Source organism: Alosa pseudoharengus, unplaced genomic scaffold (genome assembly GCF_046254945.1).
Source record: "Alosa pseudoharengus isolate Yale_2024_CS ecotype anadromous, Long Island Sound unplaced genomic scaffold, YU_APseudo_1.1 YU_APseudo_1.1_scf_12, whole genome shotgun sequence".
Taxonomy (NCBI): Eukaryota; Metazoa; Chordata; class Actinopteri; order Clupeiformes; family Clupeidae; genus Alosa; species Alosa pseudoharengus.
The window spans coordinates 28,372,061-28,399,591 of record NW_027468587.1 but is presented as its reverse complement, the minus strand read 5'-3'; the positions used below and the strand labels follow the sequence as shown (position 1 = coordinate 28,399,591).

At 46.0% G+C, this 27,531-nt stretch overlaps 3 protein-coding genes across 5 annotated transcripts; 1 reads left to right on the top strand and 2 right to left on the bottom strand.

Annotated features, from left to right (window-relative positions):
- Positions 1-2,401: 2,401 nt before the first annotated feature.
- On the bottom strand, positions 2,402-20,310 carry plekha8 (pleckstrin homology domain containing, family A (phosphoinositide binding specific) member 8). 3 transcript variants are annotated; one of them, XM_076280661.1, is made up of 13 exons: positions 20,032-20,310; positions 18,744-18,860; positions 17,494-17,649; positions 16,443-16,570; positions 15,793-15,951; positions 14,746-14,786; positions 14,283-14,437; positions 13,567-13,810; positions 9,727-9,812; positions 7,515-7,573; positions 5,259-5,460; positions 4,779-4,840; positions 2,402-4,629 (listed from the first exon to the last, which is right to left on the bottom strand). In XM_076280661.1, exons 1-13 carry the CDS (start codon positions 20,069-20,071, stop codon positions 4,432-4,434), a joined length of 1,647 nt encoding a protein of 548 aa, XP_076136776.1. In that variant the 5' UTR covers positions 20,072-20,310; the 3' UTR covers positions 2,402-4,431. The 3 variants fall into 3 exon arrangements, with proteins under 3 accessions (XP_076136776.1, XP_076136778.1, XP_076136777.1); XM_076280663.1 differs by lacking the exons at positions 17,494-17,649; positions 18,744-18,860; positions 20,032-20,310 and adding an exon at positions 17,358-17,382; XM_076280662.1 differs by lacking the exons at positions 17,494-17,649; positions 18,744-18,860; positions 20,032-20,310 and adding an exon at positions 17,240-17,258.
- A 200-nt stretch (positions 20,311-20,510) lies between these two features.
- On the top strand, positions 20,511-23,345 carry fkbp14 (FKBP prolyl isomerase 14). The gene is made up of 4 exons (XM_076280664.1): positions 20,511-20,807; positions 21,039-21,190; positions 21,379-21,506; positions 21,885-23,345. The coding sequence occupies exons 1-4, from the start codon at positions 20,611-20,613 to the stop codon at positions 22,041-22,043; spliced, it is 636 nt and encodes a 211-aa protein (XP_076136779.1). The 5' UTR covers positions 20,511-20,610; the 3' UTR covers positions 22,044-23,345.
- A 1,827-nt stretch (positions 23,346-25,172) lies between these two features.
- LOC143118441 (proline-rich protein 15-like) lies at positions 25,173-26,490 on the bottom strand. Its single transcript, XM_076279497.1, has 2 exons — positions 26,243-26,490; positions 25,173-26,113 (listed from the first exon to the last, which is right to left on the bottom strand). The coding sequence occupies exon 2, from the start codon at positions 26,096-26,098 to the stop codon at positions 25,772-25,774; it is 327 nt and encodes a 108-aa protein (XP_076135612.1). The 5' UTR covers positions 26,099-26,113; positions 26,243-26,490; the 3' UTR covers positions 25,173-25,771.
- Positions 26,491-27,531: the final 1,041 nt, after the last annotated feature.

Below are 27,531 nucleotides of genomic sequence, written 5' to 3'. Positions count from 1 at the left end.
CCGGTGTGACGGGAATGTTGGGAAATTAACGTTCTAAAGAATATCTGGGTTCATTGAATTCAACATAGAATTTTAGAACCTTCAATTGTTGCGGAATTTAGAACGTTCAAAAACCTACACCTTTAAGGGTTAAAAGGCTTTTTTGGACCTGGTCTGCAGACCATACCCTGGGTTTTTCTGGCTGGTTACCACTTCGCCGAAACTGGTCGTTTAACATCTTTTGAGTGTTGCCGGTTTTTGAGCCTGCTTTTTGCCCTTTTTAGGGAACGTAAATAAATACCCCTTTTGAGCCTTAATCCAGTTGTTGTTCTCCAATTTATGTGGCAGTTTTCCTCTGGGGAACCGTAACATAAGTTATTTGGGTGCTCGTCCGGGACACTTTTGACCGACTTTTTGTTTTTTGGTGCTTTCCCGTTTTTGCGTGTGTGCGGAACTGACACGGTAAGTGCATGCCTGGATTAGTGGAGTTTCCTTGGGAAATTGCGGTGCTGTTTTTCATTTTTTTCAGGCAATATCTGAGGAGGGAGTCCGGAGAGGCCTCGAGCTCAGTACGGCCAGAAGACAGCCAGGCTTAGAGCTTCAGTTTAGGGAGGTTGGGACGCCACTGGTTCAGTTTAATGCACTGTTGTTCCTTTTTGCACTTTTCACATTGTTTATGTGTGCCGTTCATCCCTTTTTTAAATAGGCCTTGCCTATATTTGTTTTTGCGTCACTTTTGCAGCGCTTTGTTATTGAAGTGTATGTGGTAGACTAACGTTACTTCTCTACCTTTTGTATAGTATTCAAACTTTTTTGCAGAATCATATAGCTGTATCTGTTTGTGTGCTTGATCAAACTTTTGAATGTTGGTAACCTTATTTCAGCGCACTTGGTCCTTTTTGTTGGCCACTTGAAATTACTGCTAAGGATTATCTGCATTTTTGTAAGCTTGTTGCAGCTTCTGATAGCTTTATTTTTATTTTGTGTTTTTGATAACTGGTAACTTCTGTTTTTCCCCTCTCTAGGCTTACAGTTGCTTGTGTTAGAATGACGACTGTCGAAGAGTTAGACCATGTGGCGGTTTTCCTGTGGGGAACCGTAACAACGTCCATTCTCCCGTCCAGAGGTAAACAGATGAGCAGCTGTCAATGGAGTCCCAGCGCAAACCTTTGACCCAGAGGAAGGCATGTGTGTGTATGTGTGTGTGTGTGTGTGCATGCGTGTGTGTCTAAATGTGTATGTGCATGAGTGTGTGTGTGCATGCGTGTGTGTCTAAATGTGTATGTGCATGAGTGTGTGTGTGTGTGTCTAAATGTGTTTGTGCAAAAGTGAGTGTATGTGTGTGTCTAAATGTGTTTGTGCATGAGTGAGTGTGTGTATGTGTGTAAATGTGTATGTGCATGAGTGTGTGTTTCAGTGAGGGCCTGGTCTATTTTCCAGTGATTAACAAATGATCAGGTGTCAACAGAGTCCCAGTAATACCAGTGTGTGTGTGTGTTTCAGTGTTTGTTTGCTTGTGTGGAAAAACATTTGTGGGAGAGCGAGTATGTGAGAGTGGCATCCCTGAGCAATCCTGTGACCCAGAGGAGAGCATGTGTGTGTGTAGTCTGTGTCCAGTGGAACCCGTGACCCAAAGGGAGCTATGTGTGTCATGTAGAACACAAGCAGCACTGGCCCAGGAAAGGAGCCAACTGGCACCAGCACACACACACACCAACTGGTGGAGAGGATCTCAAGCCACACCGAACACACACACACACACACAGTTGTGAAACAGCAGCATGAATCTCACCCATGAGGGAGCACACACACATACATACATACACACACAGATGTAGGGGGACATCAGTATCCTCTGCTCATTCTGGCAGCACCTTGTGTGGGGACTGGAGTCAGGTAGATAAAGTGAAGGCACACACACACTGCACTGCCACAGCTAAGAGCCTCACTGCACTGCGCTGCCACAGCTAAGAGCCTCACTGTCATGACCAATTTCATCATCAGGGAGCCTGGCCATCTCAGGCTGCAGGCAGAATAATCCTGTGTGGTGAGAGTGCGCAGAATAATCCTGTGTGGTGAGTGCGGGCAGAATAATCCTGTGTGGTGAGTGCGGGCAGAATAATCCCGTGCGGGCAGAATAATCCTGTGTGGTGAGTGTGGGCATCTAGGGCCTTTTCATTATAAAGCCAACTGTAGTGTTGAAACTGAATGATTCATTGAGCACTGGGTATATTACTGGGCTCATTGTGCCATTATTCTCATATTAACAATATTATGTTATAATACTGTAGGAACTTCTTTGTGATTGTACTTTATTATTCCAATTCAGACATGGTCTGATTCTCTCTCTCTCTCTCTCTCTCACACACACACACACACAATGCTAGGCAGTCACACATTTCAAAGATGACAGATAAAGGCGTTGTTAGGCAGATTTTTATGAAAAGTACAGGTTAAGTACAGTGTTAAGTTTTACATAAAAAAATTATTCACATTGCACAATTATAATTTCATATGGAATTATGACGGCAGGAGAAGTCCATGAGCAGAGCCAGCCTGGCCGCTCTGGTCAGTCATACGGTCGACATCATGGGAGATCTCACTACGTAGCCAGCAGCACTGGTCAGTCATACGGTCGACATCATGGGAGATCTCACTACGTAGCCAGCAGCACTGATCTCACTGACGGCCTTCATGGTCACGCTGCAGGGAGCTCTGATGGTCAATTAAATAAAAAAGGAGAAGAAATGGACTGCAGCCTGTTGACACACTATCCCAACAAACACCAACATTTGGGTCAGTGTGCACAATGAGTCTGCTGGATGGAGTTGTTTGAGTTTGACATGTCCAAAAGTAATTGAAAAGACTGACATTTGGTCATGTCAAACTCCAATAACTCCATCAAACAAACACCAAACAACAGAGGCTGACCATGCACACGGTCCCAAGAGTTGGGGTTTGTTTGGGGCAGTGTGCAAACACTACTCAAATGATATTAGTGTAGGAACTGAAAATGTGTTTCCTTGTTAAACTTGGATTCACTACATTTCCCAGAATGCTTTGAAGTTGGGTGGAGGAGAAAAAGAGTTTGGAGATGTAAAGTATGGTTTTGAGCAGGCGCGGAAGAAACTCTCAGTTCAATTTGTTTGTCTGATCATGATTTATCCAACACCAAGACCAACACCCCCTCCTGATGATTTCAAGGTTTACATTAGACTCAGATTAAAATAACACACTCTCTCTCTCTGTCCTCTGGTCTAGAACATCTCACGTCCTGACATGCTATACAAACATGCGATACATGAGAGAAAGCATAATGTTTTATGTTAGTGCATTAAGTGATGACGGATTCGTATGCGTTTAACTTACATTAATATCTTAATAATAATAAATAAGGTTGTTCCTGAATGAAAGTGAGCTTCATTGTGCGTCATGCTGCTTGGGACACCTGCGGTGCAGGAAGATAGCACTGCTTCTCTCTAGGAAGTTCTCCCAGCGTTCCTCTCTGCAGCTTGGGGGTTTGAGATGCTTCATTCCAGGGTTCTGTGCATTTGTTCTTGCGCTCCACAGCTCATCCTTCCAGAGTTCGGAGTTCTGAGCATCGTAAGGTGCCGTGACGCCGCTGCGAAGAGTCAGAACTCTCCTGCCATTGAGGACTCTGTCAGTTCTGAAAGTTCTGGTTCCTCTGGGTCCAAATTTGGCCCCCTCGCTCTCTGGCGCCCATGTGCCACAAGGCCGGCGCCTCGTTTGGCCAACAGTAAAAACATAAATAAAAACTAAAACAACATCCAGAGGCAGCAATACTAAGGACATAATGAATAATTAAGAATAATTAAGAACTGCTGTGGGAAGGCAAGGAATGGGTGTGTGGCTGGTCAAAGAGTGGACACAGCCTCCGTTAAAGGAGAGAGTGGACGCAGAGTGGATGCCTCTCTTCTCTCCCAGACCGGAAATCAAGGAGCTGATGGGCTGCTGTAAACTCATGATACAGGAGAATGTGTGTGTGTGCGTACGTGTGAGTGCGTGTGTGTGTGTGTGTGTGTTGTACAGTTTAAGACGGAATGTGGTTAACAATAACACTATCAAGCAGCCCTAGTAGTAGTAGACAAGGCATAGCCTGCAGGCTGGTTTGGAGCACTGAGGAGAGGAGAGGAGGCGTGCACACACGCGCGCACACACGCACACACACACACACACACACACACACACACACACACACACACACACAAACACAAACACAAACACAAACACAAACACACGTCTTCCTTCATGTGTCAGCAACTCTGCAACTCTGCACAGTGAGATGAGATTGCCAGCGTTCGGTACCGTGGTGGGCAAACTGCCAGCAGCCTGCCATCAGGGCATCATGCCCCCAGATACACACACACACCACAGAGATCACCATCCCACACAAACACACACGCACGTGGGGGATGGTCCCGTGTGGTTCGCTTACACCACCTCGTCGGACTCGAGGCTGTGTTGGTCGTACAGGGCATCCAGGATGTCCAGCTGCTGCTGCATGGCGGGCAGGTAGACGCCCAGGTCTCGTCTCATGGCTGCTCTGAAACCCTCCTTCAGCTCGTCGCCCTCCTGCATGACCAGCGCTGACGCAAACGCACCATAGGAGGGCGCCGCGCGCAGCGCCAACTACACACACGCACACACACATATTATATCCACACATTATACACACAAACACGTATTATATACACACATTATACACACGGACACTCTGTGTGTGTGTGGGTGGTGTGTGTGTGTGTGTGTCTGGGTAGTGTCTCGTAAGTAAGACTCACTGCAAACACCCCTCTGATGACCCAGCCGTGGTACTGCCTCAGAGTTCGTCCGTAGGCGTTATCTGCAAGCACAATGCATTATGGGATAGAATCACAATGCTACTGGTCACTTCAGCAGCTGTATACAGTCACTCATGCTGGCAGAATGTGTGTGTGTGTGTGTGTGTGTGTGTGTGTGTGTGTGTGTGTGTGTGTGTATGTGTGTGTGTAACTCATTCAGCGCCCTATGGATGTCATGCTAGCCTGTTTTGGGTGTTTAGTGTGTGTGTGTGTGTGTGTGTGTGTGTGTGTGTGTGTGTGTGTGTGTGTGTGTGTGTGTGTGTATGTGTGTGTGTAACTCATTCAGCGCCCTATGGATGTCATGCTAGCCTGTTTTGGGTGTTTGGTGTGTGTGTGTGTGTGTGTGTGTGTGTGTGTGTGTGTGTGTGTGTGTGTGTGTGTGTGTGTGTGTGTGTGTGTGTGTGTACGCGCGCAACTCACTCAGCGCCCCGTGAATGTTATGCTGGCCGGCGTGCACCTCGGACAGGAAGTCCCATAGGAAGCGCAGGCCGCGTCGGAGCCAGAGCAGGGCCTCGGTGGCGGAGTTGCGTACCTGCGCCTCCTCAGCCTGCAGCTCGTGCAGCACCATGGCCTGCAGCGTCGCCATGCTCGCCGGGGCCGTCTGCAGCTTCTGCTGGATCTTCTGTAGGGGGAGACAGTGTGTGTGTGTGTTAGTCTGAGTGTGTGTGAATTAGTCTCTGTGTGTTTGTGTGCGTGTGTGTGTGTTAGTCTGAATGTGGGTGTGCGTTAGTCTGAATGTGTGTGTGTGTGTGTCACAACTAACCGGGTCCTCTGTGTGTGTGTGTGTGTCCAGCAGTTTGTCTGGTAGGATTCTATAATTACCCTTATGCAACATCAGTGCTCCGCCATCAGAAATCCAATTTCAACAAGAACAAGGACTTCATTCCTTTTTTATATTTATAAAGCATAATTGTGTCAGGAGAGCAAAGTGCTTCTCAGAGTTGCAGAGACCTTTATGGATATAAATAAAGGTGTGTGTGTGTGTGTGTGTGTGTGTGTGTGTGTGTGTGTGTGTGTGTTGTTCAGACAGGCTCAGGGTTGTGTACAGGGCAGTGAGTTTTAATGGGAGTGAATTTGATTAGAGTGCCCTGTGCTAGACAGGAGAGGAGAGAGGAGGAGAGAGGAGAGAAGAGAGGGGACAGGAGAGGAGAGAGGAGGAAAGGAGAGGTGAGAGGAGGAGAGGGGAGGGGAGAGGCAAGGAGAGGGAGAGGAGAGAAGTTGAGTATATGAGACAGAGAGTGGGTGTGTGACTTAAGCAATAAGCCGATAGGCCGTAGGCTGTCCTTAGCTGCCCAAGCGGAGAGCCTAACTGCCCTTAGCTGTCCAAGCAGAGAGCCTAACTGCCCTTAGCTGTTCTAAAATCGTTCTAAAATCAGTATAAACAAGGTCTCTTGGGCTTATTGCTTTTCTAAAATGGTTACTACATATATCTGCCAGGATTTCATAAAATAAAGGCACAGCAACAAGAAATGTAATGATGTATTCATAGATAATTATTCTTCTGCCAAGAAATATATTTCCTCTATCAGAAAGGTTGACAAGGAGAAGGAGCAACTTTAACTTTTATATCAAAAGTTGGGGTGGCGCAGTAATATAGAACACAATGTGTTTAACGTGTGGGGTTGTGCTGGATTATACAACAGCATCAAACGTGATTCAACCAATCATAATCAAGGACCGGAACTATCTGGTTTAGAAGGTGTGTTTTGTGTTGATATTTCTATATTTAGTATGGACATGCAAAAATAAAGCATCATCATGTGATGTCATGCCATGTATTCAAATATGACACTTTCACAATGGATTACGCTCAGAGGCCAGTGAGACCAGAGGCGTGGATTGTGTGTTAGCGCATGTGAACACAGTGAGTTTTGTGTGAGTGTGCTGTGTTCAGCACGAGGGATGTGTGCTGGCTCTTTACTGGGCGTGCTCAAGGCGGCAGGCTCCGTCAGCCGGATAGACAATTATTAGCAGACATTGCCCTCGTGTGGACACTCACTGAAGTACTGATGAACGGGTATGGGGAGAGGAATGAAGAGGAGAGGAGGAGAGAAAAGGAGAAGATAATTGAAGAGGAGGAGAGGAGAGAACAGGGGGAAGAGAAGAGAAGAGAGGAATGAAGAGAAGAGGAGAGAAGAGAAGGAGGAGAAAACAGGAGGAGAGAGCAGAGGAGAAAATGAGAGAAGAGGAGGAGAGGAGAGGAGAGGAAAGGAGGAGGAGAGGAGAGGAAAGGAGAGGAAAGAAGGAGGAAAGGAGAGGAGGAGGAGAGGAAAGGAGAGAAAGGAGGAGAAGAGAGGTGTGGGGAGAGTGATGCATGCTGATGAGTATGTGAGTTAAGGTGCACAGCGCCCCAACAAACACCAACAAACACCAACATTTGGGTCAGTGTGCACCATCGGTCTGTGACTGTTGCTGTTTGTTGAGTTTGACTGTTCTAGAGTCTTTTAACAGATTTACTGTCTGGAGCTGGAAGTTGGCTTTCTGAACATGACTGAAGTACTGCCAAACAAAGTTAGTTGAGCATCGACTGGGCAGTGTGCACGCACCTTTTAAACTTAAACGCATGACCATTATGTTTATATTATTACCTTTAAACTTAAACACATGAACATTATGTTTATATTATTACCTTTAAACTGAACACATGGACATCATGTTGGTGAGGCGTGGACTTACCTTGATGTTCCCCACAAAGTCTATTTTAACAGGAGCAAACACAGTGGGCCCCAGTTTATCTGAGGAGAGAAAAGCATTCATCATCACCCACGGCAATGCCACAGGATGGACCCCCTTCACAGGCTGGTACTAACCAATTATGAAAGGACATTCATAATGAAGATTAGTTAATCTAGTTGACTGTGGGTGTGTTCGAAACGGGAGACAGTTGCCTACTGCCTCCCTCCCTACATAGAGAGCTGTCTCACTAGATTACTTTGGATTAAATGCATCTTTTAAAAATGAGCGTAACTCTAGAATCTTTGGTTAACACTACGGTATGACGTTAGCAAAGGCCTGACGTTAAACTAAATTAGCTTACGTAAGCTAGCAGGCTAACGGTATAAATTAGTTTTACGGCCGGCAGATATATCAGACCAGACGCTATTAATGGTTACAACAATGGCATAATCAGATAGTAAATTGTTTATTTCTCATCTCTAATCTACAAATCTAAGCAAAATAAGGTCACACAAATGACATTTTAAACAGATTCAGCAGCCATTACCGATGTCATCCGCCATGTTTGTTTACCTTTCACAGCTGTTTCAGACATTGCCGCAAGGGATTATGGGTAGGAGGGAGCATGAAGTGTGCATCGATGCTGCCTCCAAAAATGACCGGGAATTCTAAGATATCTTAAAAGGCAGCAGAATTTGTGTTTTCGGTTTCGAACTGCACTTGCTGCCTTGCTCCCCAGTTAGATATCTTAAAAGGCAGCAACTTTACCCGTTTCGAACACACCCTGTGTGTGTGTGTGTGATCAGTTTGCTAAATTAATCAGGATATAGTCCTAAATCAGCAGGTAGGGTTTTAAGACTAACACCAGATCATCTAAGAATTTAGTTCTAAGCCTCAGTAGGTAGGTTTTAAGACTAACACCAGATCAGATGAGGTCAGATCAACTGCTCTGGGACCTGACTGCCCAGATGACCCATGGCATCAGTAAACTCAGGCCAATAGGACACTGGCATCTACACCACCAAATGCTGCTCATCCGTATGGTTCATTTCAATACGGAACAGCAACATAACCAGTGGTGTCGAACACAGTGATAGGTCCATCACCACACTTACACTCTCCTCCTGGTTTTTATTTTTTATTATGATCTTTACTTTTTTATCTTACTCTTTTTGAACTATTCTTTGACTGTTGCCCTTCTATGCTTTTATTAGCTATTCCTGTTTGCTTGTGTTTATGTAAAGCACATTGAATGACCTCTGTGTATGAAAAGCGCTATTATAAATAAACTTGACTTGACTACACCCCGCTTACACCACAGAACATCATCCATACATCATGCTTACACCACCCTCACACCACCCCTCCACCCTCACACCACCCCTCCACCCTCACACCACCCTTACACCACGCTTACACCACAGAACATCATCCATACATCATGCTTACACCACCCTCACACCACCCCTCCACTACCCCACCACCCTTCCACCCTCACACTACCCCTCCACTACCCCACCACCCTTCCACCCTCACACCACCCCTCCACCCTCACACTACCCCTCCACTCCTCCACCCTCACACCACCCCTCCACTACCCCTCTATCCACACACCACCCCTCCACTACCCCTCTACCCTCACACCACCCCTCCACTACCCCTCTACCCTCACACCACCCCTCCACTACCCCTCCACCCTCACACCACCCCTCCACCCTCATACCACGCTTACACCCTCATACCACGCTTACACCCTCACACCATGCTTACACCACAGAACATCAGCAGGAATGTAGAGATAGAGGAGAGAGGGATGAGAATACAGAGAGATGGATGGAGCGAGGGATGAGAATACAGAGAGATGGAGAGAGGGAAGAGGAGCATAAGGTTAGGCCACCACTGAATCATGCAGACATCTAGAGGGAGGGAGAGAGGGATGGAGAAGCAGAGAGGGAAAGAGGGATAGAGACAGAGAGACAAAGGGATAGAGAGGGAGGGAGAGAGGAGAGGAGAATAACATTTCATAAGGGAGTTAGGCCACCATTGGAACATGCAGATGTCTAGAGGGATAGAGAGATGAAGGAGTAGAGGGAGGGAGGGAGGGATAGAGAGATGGATGAGTGAAGGGAGGTAGGGATAGAGAGATGGAGGAGAAGAGAGAGGGATAGAGAGATGGAGAAGAGGGAGGGAGGGAGGGAGGGAGGAGACCTACCTAATACAGGTACTATAGCATAGCAAGAGTCCAGAAAAGCCTGAGTGGGAATCCCAGAGTCCTCCTCCAGGGTTATATCACTAAATCTAGAACACACACACACACACACACACACACACACACACACACACACACACACACACACACACACAAGAGAATAATCAGGACGGAGTCCAATGACATGCCTTTATTTCAGATAATGATTTACATGAGCATAACATCATCAGATTAAAACAAACCGCACACACACACACACACACACACACACACACACGGGTATGAAACAAAACAAAACAAATCAGAAGACAAGCACACACACCAAACCAAAATCAAACCAGAGCAGACACACACACACACACACAAACATGATCAAAACACACACACAACACACATAGACAGGTCATAACTGAATGAAGGTGACAAAAGAGAGCACAAGGACCCATGCGGTCAGATTCACCCCAGTACATTAGTGTATGATGGAACAACTAGAAACAGAACTGGAACTGTGTGTGTGTGTGTCTGTATACAGTACGTGTACAGTACGTGTGTGTGTGTGTGTGTGTGTGTGTGTGTGTGTGTGTGTGTGTGTGTGTGTGCGCGTACGTGTGTGTCTGTATGTGTATGTGTATTATTATTGTGTGTATATCTGTATGTGTGCGTGTATGTGTACATTAAGTGTGTGTGTGTGTGTGTGTGTGTGTTCGTGTACAGTACGTGTGTGTGTGTGTGTGTGTGTGTGTACATGTGTGTGTGTACGTGTGTGTGTGTGTGTGTACGTGTACAGTACATGTGTGTGTGTGTGTATGTGTGTGTATGTGTGTGTATGTGTGTGTATGCGTATGTGTGTGTGTATATTGTGTGTATATGTGTATGTGTCTATGTGTACAGTAAGTGTGTATGTGTGTGTGTATATTGTGTGTATATGTGTATGTGTCTATGTGTACAGTAAGTGTGTGTGTGTGCGCATGTATGTGTATGTGTGTGTGTGTGTGTGTGTGTACACGTGTGTATATGTGTATGTGTATGTGTGTGTGTGTGTGTACGTGTGTATATGTGTATACACGTGTGTATATGTGTGTGTGTATGTGTATGCGTATGTGTATGCGTATGTGTGTGTATATTGTGTGTATATGTGTATGTGTGTGTGTACAGTAAGTGTGTGTGTACCTGTGTGTGTGTGTGTGTGTGTGTGTGTGTGTGTGTGCGCATGTATGTGTATGTGTGTACGTGTACAGTACGTGTGTGTGTGTGTGTGTGTGTGTGTGTGTGTGTGTGTAACTATTTTCTCATAAATTTCTAGCTACTGAACCAATTTTTTTTAGCTACTGATGCACTCAATCTTTTTATTCTTTTCATTTTTATTTACAGTAACGCTTGGATATATTCTGAATGTTCATTATTCCCTGTTGTTTATTATGTTGTAATTGTAGGCTCTGTGTGTTTTTGTTGTTGTTGTTTGTTTTGAGTTTGTTGTGTTGTTTGTCTTGTTTTGTTCTGTTTTTCTGTTATGTATTGTGTCCATATGTGTGTCTTGTTTCTGTTATATTTTGTCCTGGACCCCCTCGAAAACGAGATGGTACATCTCAAGGGGCTATCCTAATAAAAGAATTTCATGGAATGTGTGTGTGTGTGTGTGTGTGTGTGTGTGTGTGTGTGTGTGTGTGAGTGGGTTAAGGCTGGCAGGGCTCTCCAGCAGAAAAATAAAACAGCTAGCAAAGTTTTGCTCCATATCTGCAGTTATAGGCAGCCTTGCAGTATGGCGCAGGAGATGTTTTTTGTACCCCTGAATATCATTGAGTGACAAAGCCGTATCCTATCTTTTGAAATATTTGAATCCTGCCTATTGTAATATGATTTGTGGATTTAAATAAATAATTAAATGTGTGTGTGTGTGTGTGTGTGTGTGTGTGTGTGTGTGTGTGTGTGTGTGTGTGTGTGTGTGTATACATTAGACATAACTAGGGCTACATGTTCCACACGTTAAGCACACTCCTCAGCTACCAAACCCATTCATAAGGACATTCTGATATTGGTGCATTCTTCTCGTGAAGCCATTGTTTCTGTGGACAACTAATGTAACTACATGTCTGTTGACAACTCAATGAGATCACATATGTTCACATTTATCAAGCGCTAAATTCTCATCAATGTCAGTGGTGTGTAACCTGACTCTCGCCAGATGAATTTCGTTCCGCCTAGCTCCACTCATCCATCTGGGACCAATCAATTGGAGTGTTGCTTCAGAAGGCTGGGCCTAATCAAAAAATGCTTGCATATGATTGAATAAGCCACTTGTCCGTCATCTATTGACAAGCTACTTCAACCACTCACATCGAAGCCAACCCGTGACGCTGATAACAGTCTCACAGTCGTTTCTACGCTACGTCACGTCTATGAAACTCCCGCCCTGCGTCCTGATTGGCTGTACCATAAAATCGGGTGCAGAAATCACTCTCAATAGAAGAGGTCCCAGATGGATGTGAGTGAAGCTAGGCGGAGCTAAGCAGAACGAAATTCATCTGGCGAGAGTCAGGTTAAGTGGTGTGTGGAACCCAACTAAAATCAGAGATCAAATCATTTACCAGAAAACAGAATCAATACATTTCTATTATCAGTGGCCGGAATCGGAATGAACATTAACCAGATTAAATTATTATCACGGACCTGAGATTAAAATCCCATATTTGAGATTAACAACAGACCTAAATATGACTTTCAGATTAACCACAAATCTAAATATGACTTTGTATGACTTTTCTGACATTTCATTTGATCTCCGGTTTCTGCAGTGCAGCTATCTCGAATGAAACGGAGGTAATGTAAAACACCACAGGATCCTGGCATCTGTGCATGTGCATCTCAGATAACACAGTCTCGGTATCAATGTCATTCCACAGATCTTAATCTCATCTCATTTCCTTAGCCAGATATGAGCTTTTTATTGTGTGTGTGTGTGTGTGTGTGTGTCTGTGTGTGTGTCTGTGTGTGTGTGTGTGTGTGTGTGTGTGGAGGTTGTCAGTGGTGCATGAAGGTCAGATGTATGTTAAGCGACTGCAGAAGAGAGCAAACTAATCAGGAAGAGACAGAGAACCATAAACGGAAAACAGAAAAACAAAAACACACTCTGGACAAAAACACACATTACCAGCGAGGTCACAGTTGAGAAGCCATCCTGAGAGTGTGTGTAGGGGGTCAAGTGATCAGAACAGAACACACTCATCAGCTCACAAATAATACCCAAACACACACACACACACACACACACACACACACACACACACACACACACACACACACACACACACACACACACACACACACACGGCTCATCCCATCAGTGCCATAGTATTGGACTGCCATAATGTAATACTGAATATCTAGAACCACTATAATACACACACCTACCTCTGAAATCTCTCCCACTGACACACACACACACACTTTAACCACTCACAGCTTTAAGAATACTGTACCACTGCATAGCTAAGGCGACTAAGGCTATGAGCTTATGTGCTCGCTCACTCATTCGCTCACACACTCACACACCCCACTGTGGTGTGGCTGCAGTGTGTGCTACCAGCCTGTTTCTCACTAATGCTGCGTTCTATTTGTCCATTCAAGTCGTTTTTCGAGCTGTTTTCACCAGTTCAAAGTTCACACGCCACGGCAACACCACTCCTGCCGCTATGGCAACAACAGTCCTCACCAGTTCAAAGTTCACACGCCACGGCAACACCACTCCTGCCGCCATGGCAACAACAGTCCTCATCCCTGCAGCCATCGCCACGGCAACAATACTCCTGCCGCCATGACGATGCTCACTCAGGTGCGTCCTGGTACCTGTGGCTCATGGTGCTGAAGAATGTATCCACCCCTTCCTCCTCATCCTCCTCCTCCTCCCCTGATTGGTTGCAGTCCTCTTCCTGTTCCGCCTCCTTCTCCTCCATTGGAGGTTGCTCAGTGGAGCCCTTGTTGGCCCCTCCCTCTACCTGTGTGTGGGTGTGGCCTGAGTCATGCTCCTCCTGCACAACAGCGTCGGAACTCTGAGGGGCGGTCGGGGGGACATCTGGGGACTTGAGTTCCTCTACAAGACACACACACACACAGAGAGAGGGAGAGAGAGACACACACACATACATTTTGCACACCGTGTACACACAAGCAAGTACACAGACGTACAGTACATAAAGACACACACACAAATAGGCCCACATGAGCAAACTGAGTGACTTGGGTGGGGGGGGGGGGGGGGGTGAGTGAGTGAGTGAGTGAGTGCGTGTGTGTTTTACCTGAAACGTGCGTGTGTGTCCTCTGGTCCTGTGTGTGTGTGTGTGTGTGTGTGTGTGTGTGTGTGTGTGTGTTTTACCTGAAGCATGTGTGTGAGTGTCCTCTGGTCCTGAGGGTGTGTGTGTGTGTGTGTGTGTGTGTGTGTGTGTGTGTGTGTGTGTGAGTGTGTGTGTGTTTAAGCTGAAGCGTGTGTGTGTGTGAGTGTCCTCTGGTCCTGAGGGTGTGTGTGTGTGTGTGTGTGTGTGTGTGTGTGTGTGTGTGTGTTCTACCTGAAGCGTGTGTGTGAGTGTCCTCTGGTCCGGTGGTGGGTGTGTGTGGGGGCTCAGGTGAAGGATCAGCCTTTGGTCCGGCGTCAGTCGCAGCTAACCCCGCCTCAGGCAGGCCGGTCAGCTCCGACTGAGAAGAACTGCTCGCCTCTCGCTTCCTACACAACACACACACACACCATAATTATCATAATCATCACTATCACCACCCACACCACCAGTACCACCATCACTATCATCACCCACACCACCATCACTATCACCACCTACACCACCATCACTATCACCACCCACACCACCATCACCATCACTATCTCCACCCTCACCACCATCACCATCACCATCACCACCCACACCACCATCACCACCCACATCATCATCCCTTACTGTATCCTAATCACCATTATCATGACCATCATCATCATCATCATCATCACAGTATGGTTGTGTGGTGAATCTGGCTTACCTGTGACCAAGGTGTGGACTGGTCTGATTAATGGGCCTCACCTGTTAGGGAATAATACCACGTCAAGCTGTTACACAAACCACAAGCGGGCACGCACACACACACACACACAATGTTTCACACACCACACGCACGCGCACAGGCACAGGCGCATGCACATACACACCGTTTCGCACACACACGCACACACCTACACTGTTGCATTGAATTGACATGCCTTAATGGCATCTTCAACCCCCTTACTTGGTAAATATGCAAATTGGAGTGGATCCATCATGGCCTGAGTCATGAAAAGTAAACTCTTTGAATATGCTCAAACCCTTTCATCACCAGAGAGGTCAGAGCCTGGAGTCACCAATTCAGCAAGTTTAACATTCAAAAATCACACTGTATTATCCACATTCACAATATGTACACTCATCAACACTCTATGAGCCATTTAATATCATTGGTATTGTTATAAACATTGTACAATAACCTCCACCATCACCCAACATGTTCTGAATGCCTTTTTTAAAAATCTGATACCGCAATGGCGCACCAAGATCACAGAATTCATAGTTTACCTACATGTTATTTTACCACTACACCCCTGCACACGCACGCACGCACACACGCACGCACACACGCACGCACACACACACGCACACACACACGCACACACACACGCACACAGCTCTTATTTTACCACTACACCTCTGGATGTAACCGCCCCTTTGTTCTTATCACTCATGCCCAGCATAGCCTTAATCCCTCTCCAAGCACAGGTAGCATTGCCATTCTTAGCTCATCTTCCACCCTGTCCTTAAACTGGATTTTGGCCCATTTTATTTCCTTCCTCACCATCCTTTGAGCATCTTTTCTTTGGTGTATGTCACTCTGTTGGAAAGCTATTTTTTCCTTATTAAGAACATGCTCAAGTGATCTACTCACCCAGGGTTTATTATTGGGGCATAATGTGATCGTCTTTGTGGGAATAATCATTTGCTCACTGTTTCTCACACACACACACACACACACACTGTGTCTCTCTCTCCCGGCCGGTACCTTCTGGGGCTTGACGGCGGCGATGGGGGGTGACCCCGGGGGGCTCAGGGTCAGGAGGTCAGGGTTGAAAGTTCGGCTTGCGATCTGCATGCACTCCTCCAGTGTCCTCAGAAATGTGCTGCAGGTGGACTTCACCAGACCGCCCATGTCCCCACCCGCCTGGCACGCACATGCACGCACACACACACAAACACACGCGCACATGCACGCACACGCACACGCACACACACACACACACACAAACAAGGTGAATGTCCATTAATTTTAGGTCAGGTATCTTCAAATAAGCATCATGTGACTAAGCTAATTACATATGTGTAACTTTGTGTGTGTGTGTGTGTGCACATGTACAGTACAGTATGTGTGTACAGAAACCCAGTAGCTCTGGTATATGGTGTGTATGTGAGTGTGTGTGTACAGAAAGACAGTAGACAGTAGTTTTGGTATATGTTTAGTTCATGACCCAAACACTATGTGTGTGAATTAGAGGTGTGTGTGGCTCTTCCCTTGAGTGAAAAGCTGAAGGAGTGTGTGTGTGTGTGTGTGTGTGTGTGTGTGTGTGTGTGTGCAGAGGTGTGTTGAGAGGAAAGACAGTAATCCCTAGCATGGAATGTGTGTGTATGGGTCTGTGTGTGTATATATATACACACCTCTGTGGAGAGTGGCAGGTCTACATCTGGACTGTCTTTGATCTTGTTGACCTGCTGGAGCAGGAGGTCACAGTACAGACGCAGCTCCGACATCTTGGTCTTCAGTGCCTCTGTGTTCTCCTGAAGCTCTGTACACACACACACACGCACACAAATAGCAGTTTAAAGGCACATGCACTGAACACTATTCTGCATACTTTATGAAGTGTCTCAGACTTAGCCCAACACTATTCTGCATACTTTATGAAGTGTCTCAGACTTAGCCCAACACTATTCTGCATACTTTATGAAGTGTCTCAGACTTAGCCCAACACTATTCTGCATACTTTATGAAGTGTCTCAGACTTAGCCCAACACTATTCTGCATACTTTATGAAGTGTCTCAGACTGAGCCCAACACTATTCTGCATACTTAAGGAGTACCAAAGGGAGAGGCGCCATTTGATTGGCTATTTAAGATCATGTCAACCACCTTTTGAAACAATCTTTTGACTCTTCATCCAAGCACACTTTACTTTACACAAAATGCCTCTTCCTCTAATGCACACACAGCTCACACAGGAAGGGCACAATAAGCATGTGTGTATTTGTGTGCATGCATCTGCTGTGTGTGTGTGTGCGTGTCTCACACCCTTCTCTCTTTTGGTGCGGTTGTCGGTGAGGTATGTGTGTGTGTGTGTGTGTGTGTGTGTGTGTGTGTGTGTGTGTGTGTGTGTGTGTGTGTGTGTGTGTGTGTGTGTCTCACCCTTTTCTCTCTTGGTGCGGTTGTCTGTGAGGTGTGTGTGTCTGTGTCTCACCCTTCTCTCTCTTGGTGCGGTTGTCGGTGAGGTATGTGTGTGTGTGTGTGTGTGTGTGTGTGTGTGTGTGTGTGTGTGTGTGTGTGTGTGTGTGTGTGTGTGTGTGTGTGTGTCTCACCCTTCTCTCTCTTGGTGCGGTTGTCTGTGAGGTGTGTGTGTGTGTGTGTGTGTGTGTCTCACCCTTCTCTCTCTTGGTGCGGTTGTCTGTGAGGTGTGTGTGTGTGTGTGTGTGTGTGTGTGTGTGTGTGTCTCACCCTTCTCTCTCTTGGTGCGGTTGTCTGTGAGGCAGGCCTTAGCGGTGCCCAGTGCCACCAGCCACTTCTGCCTCTCGGCCGCGTTGATGGCGCGCAGGTAGAAATACTGCTCCCCAGGGATGGTGAGGTCCACACGTGTGAAGTCTGACGGGTGCACTGGACACACACACACACACACACACACACACACAAACACACACAAAGAGTGGAGCTTGAACCGGATCTGGGATCTCACTGGATGTTCTCTGAGACAGTGTGTCACTCTGAATCACTCTGGGGTGCAATGCATTCAGTGTTCAACAGTGATAAATACTAGAGGACTTTTAATCTGACACAGGAATAGGATGTCACTGGATAAGACACTGACGGGGCAGTGATCTCACTAGATCACTGACAGGGACAGGATCTCACTAGATCACTGACGTGGACAGGAGCTCACTAGATCACTGACGGGGAAAGGACCTCACTAGATCACTGACGTGGACAGGATCTCACTAGATCACTGACGTGGAGAGGAGCTCACTAGATCACTGACGGGGACAGGATCTTACTAGATCACTGATAGGGGCAGGATCTCACTGGATCACCAACTCTGATAACCACCTGACTTTTTTTAGAAGGGGGTCAGGATCTCACTGGATCACTGACAGGGGGTCCAGATCTCACTGGATCACTGATAGGGCAGGATCTCACTAGATCACCAACTCTGATAACCACCTGAGTGTTTTTTTTTAGTCTAATCCAAGCCTCTATGAGCCTCAAACCCAAGACACTATCCTGTAATCAAGTGATAAAGCTTTTTGAATAGTTTGAATCTTTCAGAGCAGACACACTCATGACTCACAGCACTGCTGCATCATCAGCAGCTGCCATGTCTGTGTCATGTTCCGAGCGACAGTTCTTTTATCTGAGTCAGGAATGAGCTCAGAGGAGTATCACCAGTCCATGTGAGTCTGAGTCTGCACACTTATTAGTTCACACCAGTTGATGTGAGAATGAATCGGAGTCTGCACACTTATCAGTTACCCAGCACTGTGCTACACTATCAGCACTGCCAGCAGTTAACAGAGAGAGAGACACCCTGTACGTACTTTGGATCTCACAGAGAGGGGGACAGGGGGGGACAATGACTAAGAGAGAGAGAGAGAGAGAGAGAGAGAGAGAGAGAGAGAGAGAGAGAGAGAGAGAGAGAGAGAGAGAGAGAGAGAGAGAGAGAGAGAGAGAGAGACAGAGACAGAGCTAGGCTGTACCTTGGATCTCACAGACAGAGATCTTGATGCTGCCCTTGCAGCCCTTCCAGGCTTCCTCCTGGGAGTCGTAGTACGACAGAGTGCCGCCATCCAACACGAACCAGCGCGGCTGCCAACCTGGAGAGAGGAGAAGACAGTGTGGGAAGGTTTGAGAGGACAGAGTGGCAACGCATCATGTGCTGGCACATTCTGTTGTTATTCTGTCATGTCAATCATTTTACATCAAGGCCCCTGAAGCCTGACATGAGAACATGGGACAATGGCCTCAACTGACCAAGTTAATGACTCTCTGTGATGTCCCCATATTTTAATAAGCTGCAGAATTTGTTATAATGAATATAACTGTAATAGCAACTGCTATACTTCCTGCTGTTAGAATACTAGGGCAGTGACATTCTGCAGAGGAGCTTGACCCAGATTTGGGAGCCAGGCAGGATTTGAGGGTTTTAGTTTTGGAGATCTGCAGAAACTAGAACAACTGGGTGTGTAGACAAACTAATTTCCAAATGTGTGAAGTGAAACCTATTGCGTTGAGCAGGTCCAGCCTGTATTGTCATCACTGAGCCGCAGCTGTAGTTCTAACTAAATACCAGCACACACCAGTCCTCCGAGTCCCCCCCCCCCCCACTTTATGACTGTTTATGATACGTTACGACTGACTTACTAAGATGTCATCAGACTTTATTTGATGTCACTGATTTAGCCCAACTAAGCTACTTTAACCTGAATTTAACGTTATATAACTGCATGAAAATAACCGAAATCATCACATCTGTCATCGACAAATGTTATGACTAATCGACTGTCGTCGTTGACTGTCGTTTAGCTAAAGTTAAATTAATTTAGGTTAACGTCACATTACTGAGGCATGTTGGCAAACTAGCCTACTGTAAATATGGGTAACGTTAACACAACCAGATAATTTCACAACCTACAGTAAACAGCCTGTAAACAGAGAGGCTAACTGGCTAACGTTATAGGCTTAAAGACGCTACACAGTTACAACCGACTAGGCGACTGACTGTAAGAGCTGGATGACCAGCCAGGGATGCGAAGAGACAAAGTGTTCAATATTGTGGCTTAATTTCGGCTGCTTTACTTAGTAACACCTAAGATAGATATCTAGAAAGCTAGCCAAATTAGCCGAGTATAGATTAACTTGTTAGCTTGTTCTTAGCTAACGTTACATTGCTGCTGCTTGGCTAGCTAACGAGCAATAGGCTGCTAAATGTAAACATTCGATGAAACACGCCGTTTGTCAGTAATCATATTCAGAAAATCAACATACCACTGATGTAGTTTGTCCACTTATAAAGTACTCCCTCCATATTTTCTTGATTTCGTGGTTGGTCACATAGTAGCCTACATCGGCATGAAATTACTTTTGAGGAGCTCACTGTAATTCCAACGTAGATTCGCCGACCGTAGTTACCAAGCTTATGCCATGTGAACAACTGACTAGAAAGGCGTAAAGTGTACGTGAATTCCGTTCCATGTGATCAAACGTAAACCATCCCGTAGTCTGTGACAGCACTTGGAATTCGCAACTCAAATCCTTCGCTTCTCCATTCACACCAACGCCTTGAATGTTCGTAGCCGGGGCGGGCGGGCCTTCAACATCACAAAAGAGCTCCAATCAGCTGTGACTACTCATGATATAAGGCGTGTCTTTTAACCCAGCAAACCAATAGCAAGAAGGTGGGTGGGACGTCTAAAAGGAAAACTTGGGCTGTTGGTACTAGTGCTGGAATGCTAGAAAACTTGCATGCCACGTAGTCGGCGTTATTGCCACTAGCTAACGGGATTTTGGTGTGCTTATTTGTTTGTAATCACCTTAGAATAAACATCACTCTGTTCAAGAGGAAATATGTTGCAAATTATGTTCAGTTTCCTTTTACTGTTCGTCCACTTAAATGTGGACTGTGCAAAACTTCCGGAACCAGAGGTGAAGATTGAAGTTATGTCCAAGCCTTTCCTCTGTCACCGAAAGTCCAAGTATGGAGACATTCTTCTGGTGCACTACGAGGGCTTTCTGGAGAGTAACGGCACCATGTTCCACTCCAGGTGATACATCTGCGTAACCGCAATAATGCATGCGAAGTTCTGATGTAGTATGATAGTTGTAACATGTTAACTGAGGTTTAGCTACATCCGCTCCTTTAATTCTGTTTGAGTAAATGAACTGGTGGACTAGCCAGGTCGGGTCTGATAGAGTAATGCTGTGGACTAGTGGACTAGCCAGTGGGGTTTGACTCATGAGGATTCTGCTAAAATAACGCTGTGTGTGTCTCCCAGCCGGCAGCAGGGGGATAAGAACCCGGTGTGGTTCACGTTGGGCATCAGAGAGGTCATCCAGGGCTGGGATAAGGGCTTGCAGAATATGTGCGCTGGCGAGAGGAGGAAGCTGACCATCCCACCCGCTCTCGCCTACGGCAAGGAGGGCAAAGGTGAGACCTTAACCTACCCCTCCTCAATCACCTCAAACTGCCCCTTCTCAATCACCCCAACCTATCCCAACCTACCCCTCCACAATCACCCTAACCCTAACCCTCCACAATCACCCCAAACTGCCCCTGCTGTGCCGCCAGAGAGCACACTGATTTCCCCCTGTTCTGTTCCCTTTCTATGGTTCCAGGTAAGATCCCACCAGAGAGCACACTGATCTTCGACATTGAGGTGATGGAAATCCGCAACGGACCGCGCTCCCACGAGTCCTTCCAGGAGATGGACCTCAACGACGACTGGAGGCTCTCCAGGCAGGAGGTACTATGTGTGTGTGTGTGTGTGTGTGTGTGTGTGTGTGTGTGTGTGTGTGTGTGCGCGCGCGTGTGTGTATATGTGCTACAGCAGTGACTGTTGTGTAACTAGAAGAGATGTTTGAGCCACAACAGTCTGTGTGTGGGTGTGTGTGTGTCAGAGCCACAACAGTCTGTGTGTGTGTCTGTCTGGACCACAGCTGTGTGTGTGCACGCATGTGTGTGTGTGTGTGTGTCTGTGTGTGTGTGTTTGTGCGTGTGTGTGTGTGTCAGAGCCACAACAATCTGTGTGTGTGTGTGTCTGGGCCACAGCTGTGTGTGTGTGTGTGTGTGTGTGTGTGTGTGTGTGAGCCCTGGCGGTGACTGTTCTCCCTCATGTGACTAGGTGAAGGAGTACCTGAGGAAGGAGTTTGAGAGACACGGTTATGCCGCCAATGACACACACCACGAGGTGATGGTGGAGGACATATTCAAGAAGGAGGACGAGGACGAGGATGGGTTCATCTCCGCTCGAGAGTTCACCTACAAACACGACGAACTGTAGCCACCTTCACACACCCTCTCTAGTCATGTTTGCATTTAAAGGAACACACCAATTTTTTGGCAAATTAGCATATTTTGATGTCTAAACCAGAGTTAGACGGTGTCAGACGGTGATTTTGCAGGCACAGAGAAGAGAGGTATCTATCCTCTTATCTAACTCTCGGGAAGACTTCGAATAAGCTTATTTCTCAGAAAGGTGGCTTGTTTCTTTAAGGACACTTCAACATGCCGTCATTAACATTTCAGTGGAGTGCAGTGGTGTCTTCAGTCCGTGCACATGATTTTAGATTCCCAAAATATATAGGAAAGAAGGAGAAGATAAGGGTAGGTGTTCAGAGTGTGTTGGGAGTGGAGAGTGAGTGTGTGGATGTGTTGGGAGTGGAGCGTGAGTGTTGGGTGTCCCTGGGTTGTGCTTGTCAGGATGTATCATGTGTGTGTGCTTAACTCACCACCAGACAGATAGCAGCTGTCTAATAACATGGCCATGGTCTCCACCTGTCTATGAAGGTGTGGTCTTCTGTCACTGAAACAGCAGCACCAGGACAACAGTATGTTGTTAAATGTGATGTAACCTAGTCCTGCAGAGGGCAATATGTTGCTAAATGTGATATTATCTAGTCCTGCAGAGGGCAATATGTTGCTAAATGTGATATTGTTTAGTCCTGCAGAGGGCAATATGTTGCTTAATGTGATGTAACCTAGTCCTGCAGAGGGCAATATGTTGTGAGTACCAGGAATTACTCTTTTAGAAGGCTGCACCTCTGGCAGGAAGGACTCTCTACAGGTGATGATACCTGGGGCAGTTTTTTAAACAATGCTGCTGTGTAGCCACAGAACCAGTTTGATGTGTTATGATTGGATGGCCTACTGGTTATTAAAATTCTCCAGGAAAGAAAATGTTGGTCAATATCAATTGCAACAACAATACTCAGGAACAGTGGCCAGCAGCATGGCTCAGGAACTGGCCCTGTGTAGCGTCAGCTTCAGAAGGCCAAACGTCCTGAAGGCCCTCCTTCTACCAGTGCACTCAGCCTCCGGAGAGCTGAAATTCCTCTCATCACCAGTAGAGGGAGTGTTGTCTTTGCTACTGCTCAGGCATCCTCTGAACTGTATGCCCCAGGAGAGAATCACCTGTCCCAACCCTCATCTGTCCCTCCTCTCCACCCCCTGCCTTTGTGCCTGTATTTGTATGTATTTATTTTGTTACCTTTGTCTGTATTTTTCTCAGTTCTGACTGGCTATATCACTGTGAGTTTGGCTTTAATGAGATTGAAATGAAACCAGTGGAAATGACCACCTTGTACTCAATGTTTCTGCGTGACCTGAACATGCCATTTGTGCCTATTCATTAGGCCAGTATAAATATTAGAGGTTTTTGAGCACGCACACACACACGCACACACACACACAGGAAGTGACAGCTATAATATTGTGGAACAGTTTGTTGGATTTGACAAAAAGCGTTCTGGATTAAAATCGCAGACTGCACCCTAATCTCATCACAGATTCTGTTTGGCCGCTTGCCCTGTTGGTTGCCCTCCCTTTGACCAGCTCAGAAGACGTGCTAGACTGCTGATTGGGTGTTAGCTCTGTGCATGAGAATTTGAGCTTATCCACACATGAGAAGATAAGCTTTTTCCAACATGGCAACTGGCATTCAATGCCTTTTTAAAATTACAAATATTCAGCAAAAGGCACTTATAATTTAGGATTTACAATTTTACAAATTAAGATCAACAACTGAGCTAGTAAGCTTTGAGGCCTGTTGAGAGTAAGCACAAGGCATTAACATAGTCAATGTGGCAAATGTTCCAGAGAGAGTGTAGTTGCAGTGTGTTAGAGGTACTGGTCATGCCAGGTGAGATGAGTCCTCAGCCGCTTGCACATCGCAACAACAAACTCCAACAGTTAGGTTAGTGTGCATCATCAGTCTATGTTGGTTGGATGGAATTGTTTGAGTTTGACCAAAGATCCTTTAGAACGCTTTGGTTTGACTGTTCTGGGCAGTCTGGAGCAGAAAGTTGGTTTTCTGAACATTCTAAAGGCTTTAACCAACAGCTGCAAACTTTGGAATGTTGGGGTTAGTTGTCTAGGCAACTTTAGAATGCTGGGATTTGTTTGCCATTTCTTGGGGCTGTGAACAAGCACCTTTTTAGGAGATCCTTGTTCTTGGGAGGGACAGAGTGCACTGCCAATCTCACTGTTACCACAGCACCTAAGAAGCCAGCTTCCTCATTCACGCTCTCTGTTTCCCATGACAGGCCGTGCCTGACGCTCATGAGTGACGGAGGAACAAGCCCAACACTGTCCCCCAATTACATAACACACACATTCAGTGCTAACTGCTATTTTAGAGCCAGGGATTATAATGAACCTGTTTTTCACTTAATCTCCGGGGATGGTTTTCACTTCATCTCTGGGGATGGTGCTGCCAGCAATCTGTCACACACACTCTCACCACACCCATGCACACACACACAGGATCACAAGACACAACCTGAAAAAAATCTGTCAGTTCCTAATATACTCATGCAGACACACAGTTACAAGTCAAAGGAACTCAATCCAAGTTCATTGGTATACATTATGTATACAAATCAGTTACTGTTCATAAATAGAATAATGGCAAATAAATGATGGTCGTGTTTAATGTGATATGGTCTCCACCTGTCTATGAAGGTGTGGTTTTCTGTCACTGAAACAGCAGCACCAGGACAATAGTATGTTGTTAAATGGGATACTGGCTAAGGCTCTGGGCTAGTATGCTGTATCCAGAAAAGTTGGGTTTGATTTCCGGCTGCTACCTTGTGCAAGGCACTAAACACCGAGTTGCTCTGAGGAGACTGCCCTGTAATTGACGTCTGTAAGTCGCTTTGGATATATAAGACCAATAAAACAAATAACAATAATAAATGTCTATTCCAGACACTGAAATATATTTGAACAATGCTGCTGTCAGACGTGACATTGTTGAAATTTTCTTGAACATTACCTCGTGTAATTACATGGCCATATAGGCTACATTACACCGTGTATCCTTCTTTAAGCAAGAGTACAGTGCCTGCATGCTCTCGTTGACAACAGATTTTTCACTGTCGTTTGATAACTAAACAACATTTGACTGATGACCTGTTTGTGATGACAAATTTATTTCATGAATACAAATCTTCATTAACCATTAATGTACTTCAGTAAATGACTATAAGCTACAATAGACTGCATCACATAACCTCAAGACCAGTGGTCTTTGCCTTCGGTCAGTATTGGTGCATAATTGTCCTGTCAGCCAATCAGTGTTGTGCAAAATGGACGTACTGTATATGGACGTAAGCGGACGGTAAGCCATGTTTAGTAACACTCGTCACCAACACCAAAATTAAATTATCCTTCATAATAATTATCACTTCAATCAAATAATAAATAAGTATCCCTTCAACAACGTATGACAAATTGCAGACAAACATTGATACGAACAATCAAAGGTGCCAGGGCGATCTGGCTTTTAAATATTCTTCATTCTTTTTGCTACTTTTGAATCCTTCAGTTGTGGGGAGAACAGAGGTGGTATCCATTTATGGGAGACGGGCTCCAGGCTATTCATAGCCTGCTGTGCACTTAAAACCACAGCCCCTGTCATGACAACCACATTCCCAAAAAACGTTCAGTTTGCACACAGTGTAAACGATTGTAAGCATAAACCCATATCCCATTCGCAACAATTCATTGTCGTTATTTGGCCACAGCAGCCGTGGTGTCATGCAAGTTGTTGTGTTCGGGTAGAGTCACCCGAATTCTCCGTTTCTCCTTAAAGCGCCCAGAGCGCGAGACGCGCAGGTTCCGCCGAGAGGTGTGCTCGTTAAACGCAGACTCTTCCTGGGAGTCGTCATACATCTCGTCGGAGATGAGGCTGGAATTCCTGTTATCCTGGGAGTCCACATTTTGTTTGGAGCCGTCGGCCGCGTTCTCTGAGTTCTCCGCGTTCTCCAAGTCCTTCAGCACCTGGTCTCTCTTCTTCCTCACCGTGAGGGTCTTCCACCAAGGGTATCTCGCGGCCATTGCGTCCTTTAATCTCTATAAATATAGAATGGATAGATTACTAACGCGTATAGGCAGACTAGCAGAGCCAGAGTAGGCTACCTTAATGACAATTAAACAGAAACGGAGATTCTGAGATGTATTCTTTTTTAAAGAGTCACTCACCTGAGGTCACAGGGGATTCAGACTGGTTTGGTCACCTGTTCAGTTCTGAGTGATTCTTTTCTGAAGACCTTCCCACCTGACATTAGTGGTACAACAGCACAACAACACACTGACTGTCTCTGATAAAAACAGACACACCAACACGCCAAATGTGCTGTCTACCGTATCCCTATCAAAGTCACACAGAGCTATGACTGTCACAGGCCGCTCGTACACAGCTTACCTGCAGGCAAACCTGTTGCACCTCCCACAGCCTTGTCCTTACTGGCGTGGACACAAACTTGCACACACACACACACACACACAAAAAGGGTGCAGGGGCATTGGGAACCGGTTTCTGGGCCTTCAGGTAGTGATTTGGTAAAGAATGTCCTCAAGGGCCACTCCTAGTAAGCCAGTCCTCTCAAAGCCGCAGATTGCCATGGTAACTCAACCCAGCTCCTGAGCAGGATGAGTCAGCCATGTTTCACTAGTTTCAGCTTGTCACGGTACCGAGCTGAGTTACCTTCAATCAAAGTGGGTGTGGCCAAGGAAGCAGAGGCAGTGGTTGAGAATGGACCAAAACATTTTATGATGGCTTGAATACAACACAAGCAGAGGGGTCCATAGAAAAATTACCAAACTAATAAAGAAAAAACTAGCAATAATTCTTCAAAAATTCCGATAGATTTTACAGGTGACTATTTTCCAAATACAGGGTCGTAACACTCACGTTGCGCATCACCAATGACATCAAGACTGACATCAGATGAAACAGAGGGGTACATATACCTGGCGACCAGCACCATTCACATAGACGGGGAAACAATAAACAATCAATTTCTACATAAAAGACAAGACAGACCCTGATTCACAAGCATACAGATGTGACCTATGCCCTAGCAGTTATATCAAAAAAACATTGCTAAATAGTACACCCTATTGCTTGTGTTAAGAATAAAGATCGCAGTGGTTTGATCAGGACCGTCGCGAACGTCCCCCACAGCAATAAACAGAATGGCACGGCTCAATGCCGCCCGGAACCAATAAATCGTCCGTAGTGTCTCGTCGGCCCCCTTTGCCACCGGACCTTCAGAGCCAGAACGAGAGAACACAACAGTCGTTAACTTATGTCTGATCAGCATTCATGTTTTACTCAAGCTTACGCGTATAACTTAAGTTAACAATAAACGTACAAACATAGCAGCTAGTTGTCTTGTGTCATACCTTGCCTTACATGAAACATTACAACATAATGGGAAATAGTGTTAGGTGAGTGCGAATGTCCACAGTGATAGCCACGTAGCTAT

Bases quoted from the DNA above. Each gene is read 5' to 3' on its own strand.
- plekha8 (XM_076280661.1), bottom strand. From the start codon at position 20,071: ATGGAGGGAGTACTTTATAAGTGGACAAACTACATCAGTG. The intron at 9,813-13,566 runs GTACCAGGACGC...TGTGTGTTCTAG, and splicing joins TTCAGCACCATGAGCCACAG to ATTTAGTGATATAACCCTGG. The intron at 5,461-7,514 runs GTAAGTCCACGC...CTCCCCCTACAG, and splicing joins ACTTTGTGGGGAACATCAAG to AAGATCCAGCAGAAGCTGCA.
- fkbp14 (XM_076280664.1), top strand. From the start codon at position 20,611: ATGTTGCAAATTATGTTCAGTTTCCTTTTACTGTTCGTCCACTTAAAT. The intron at 20,808-21,038 runs GTGATACATCTG...TGTGTCTCCCAG, and splicing joins GGCACCATGTTCCACTCCAG to CCGGCAGCAGGGGGATAAGA. The intron at 21,507-21,884 runs GTACTATGTGTG...TCATGTGACTAG, and splicing joins GGAGGCTCTCCAGGCAGGAG to GTGAAGGAGTACCTGAGGAA.
- LOC143118441 (XM_076279497.1), bottom strand. From the start codon at position 26,098: ATGGCCGCGAGATACCCTTGGTGGAAGACCCTCACGGTGAGGAAGAAG.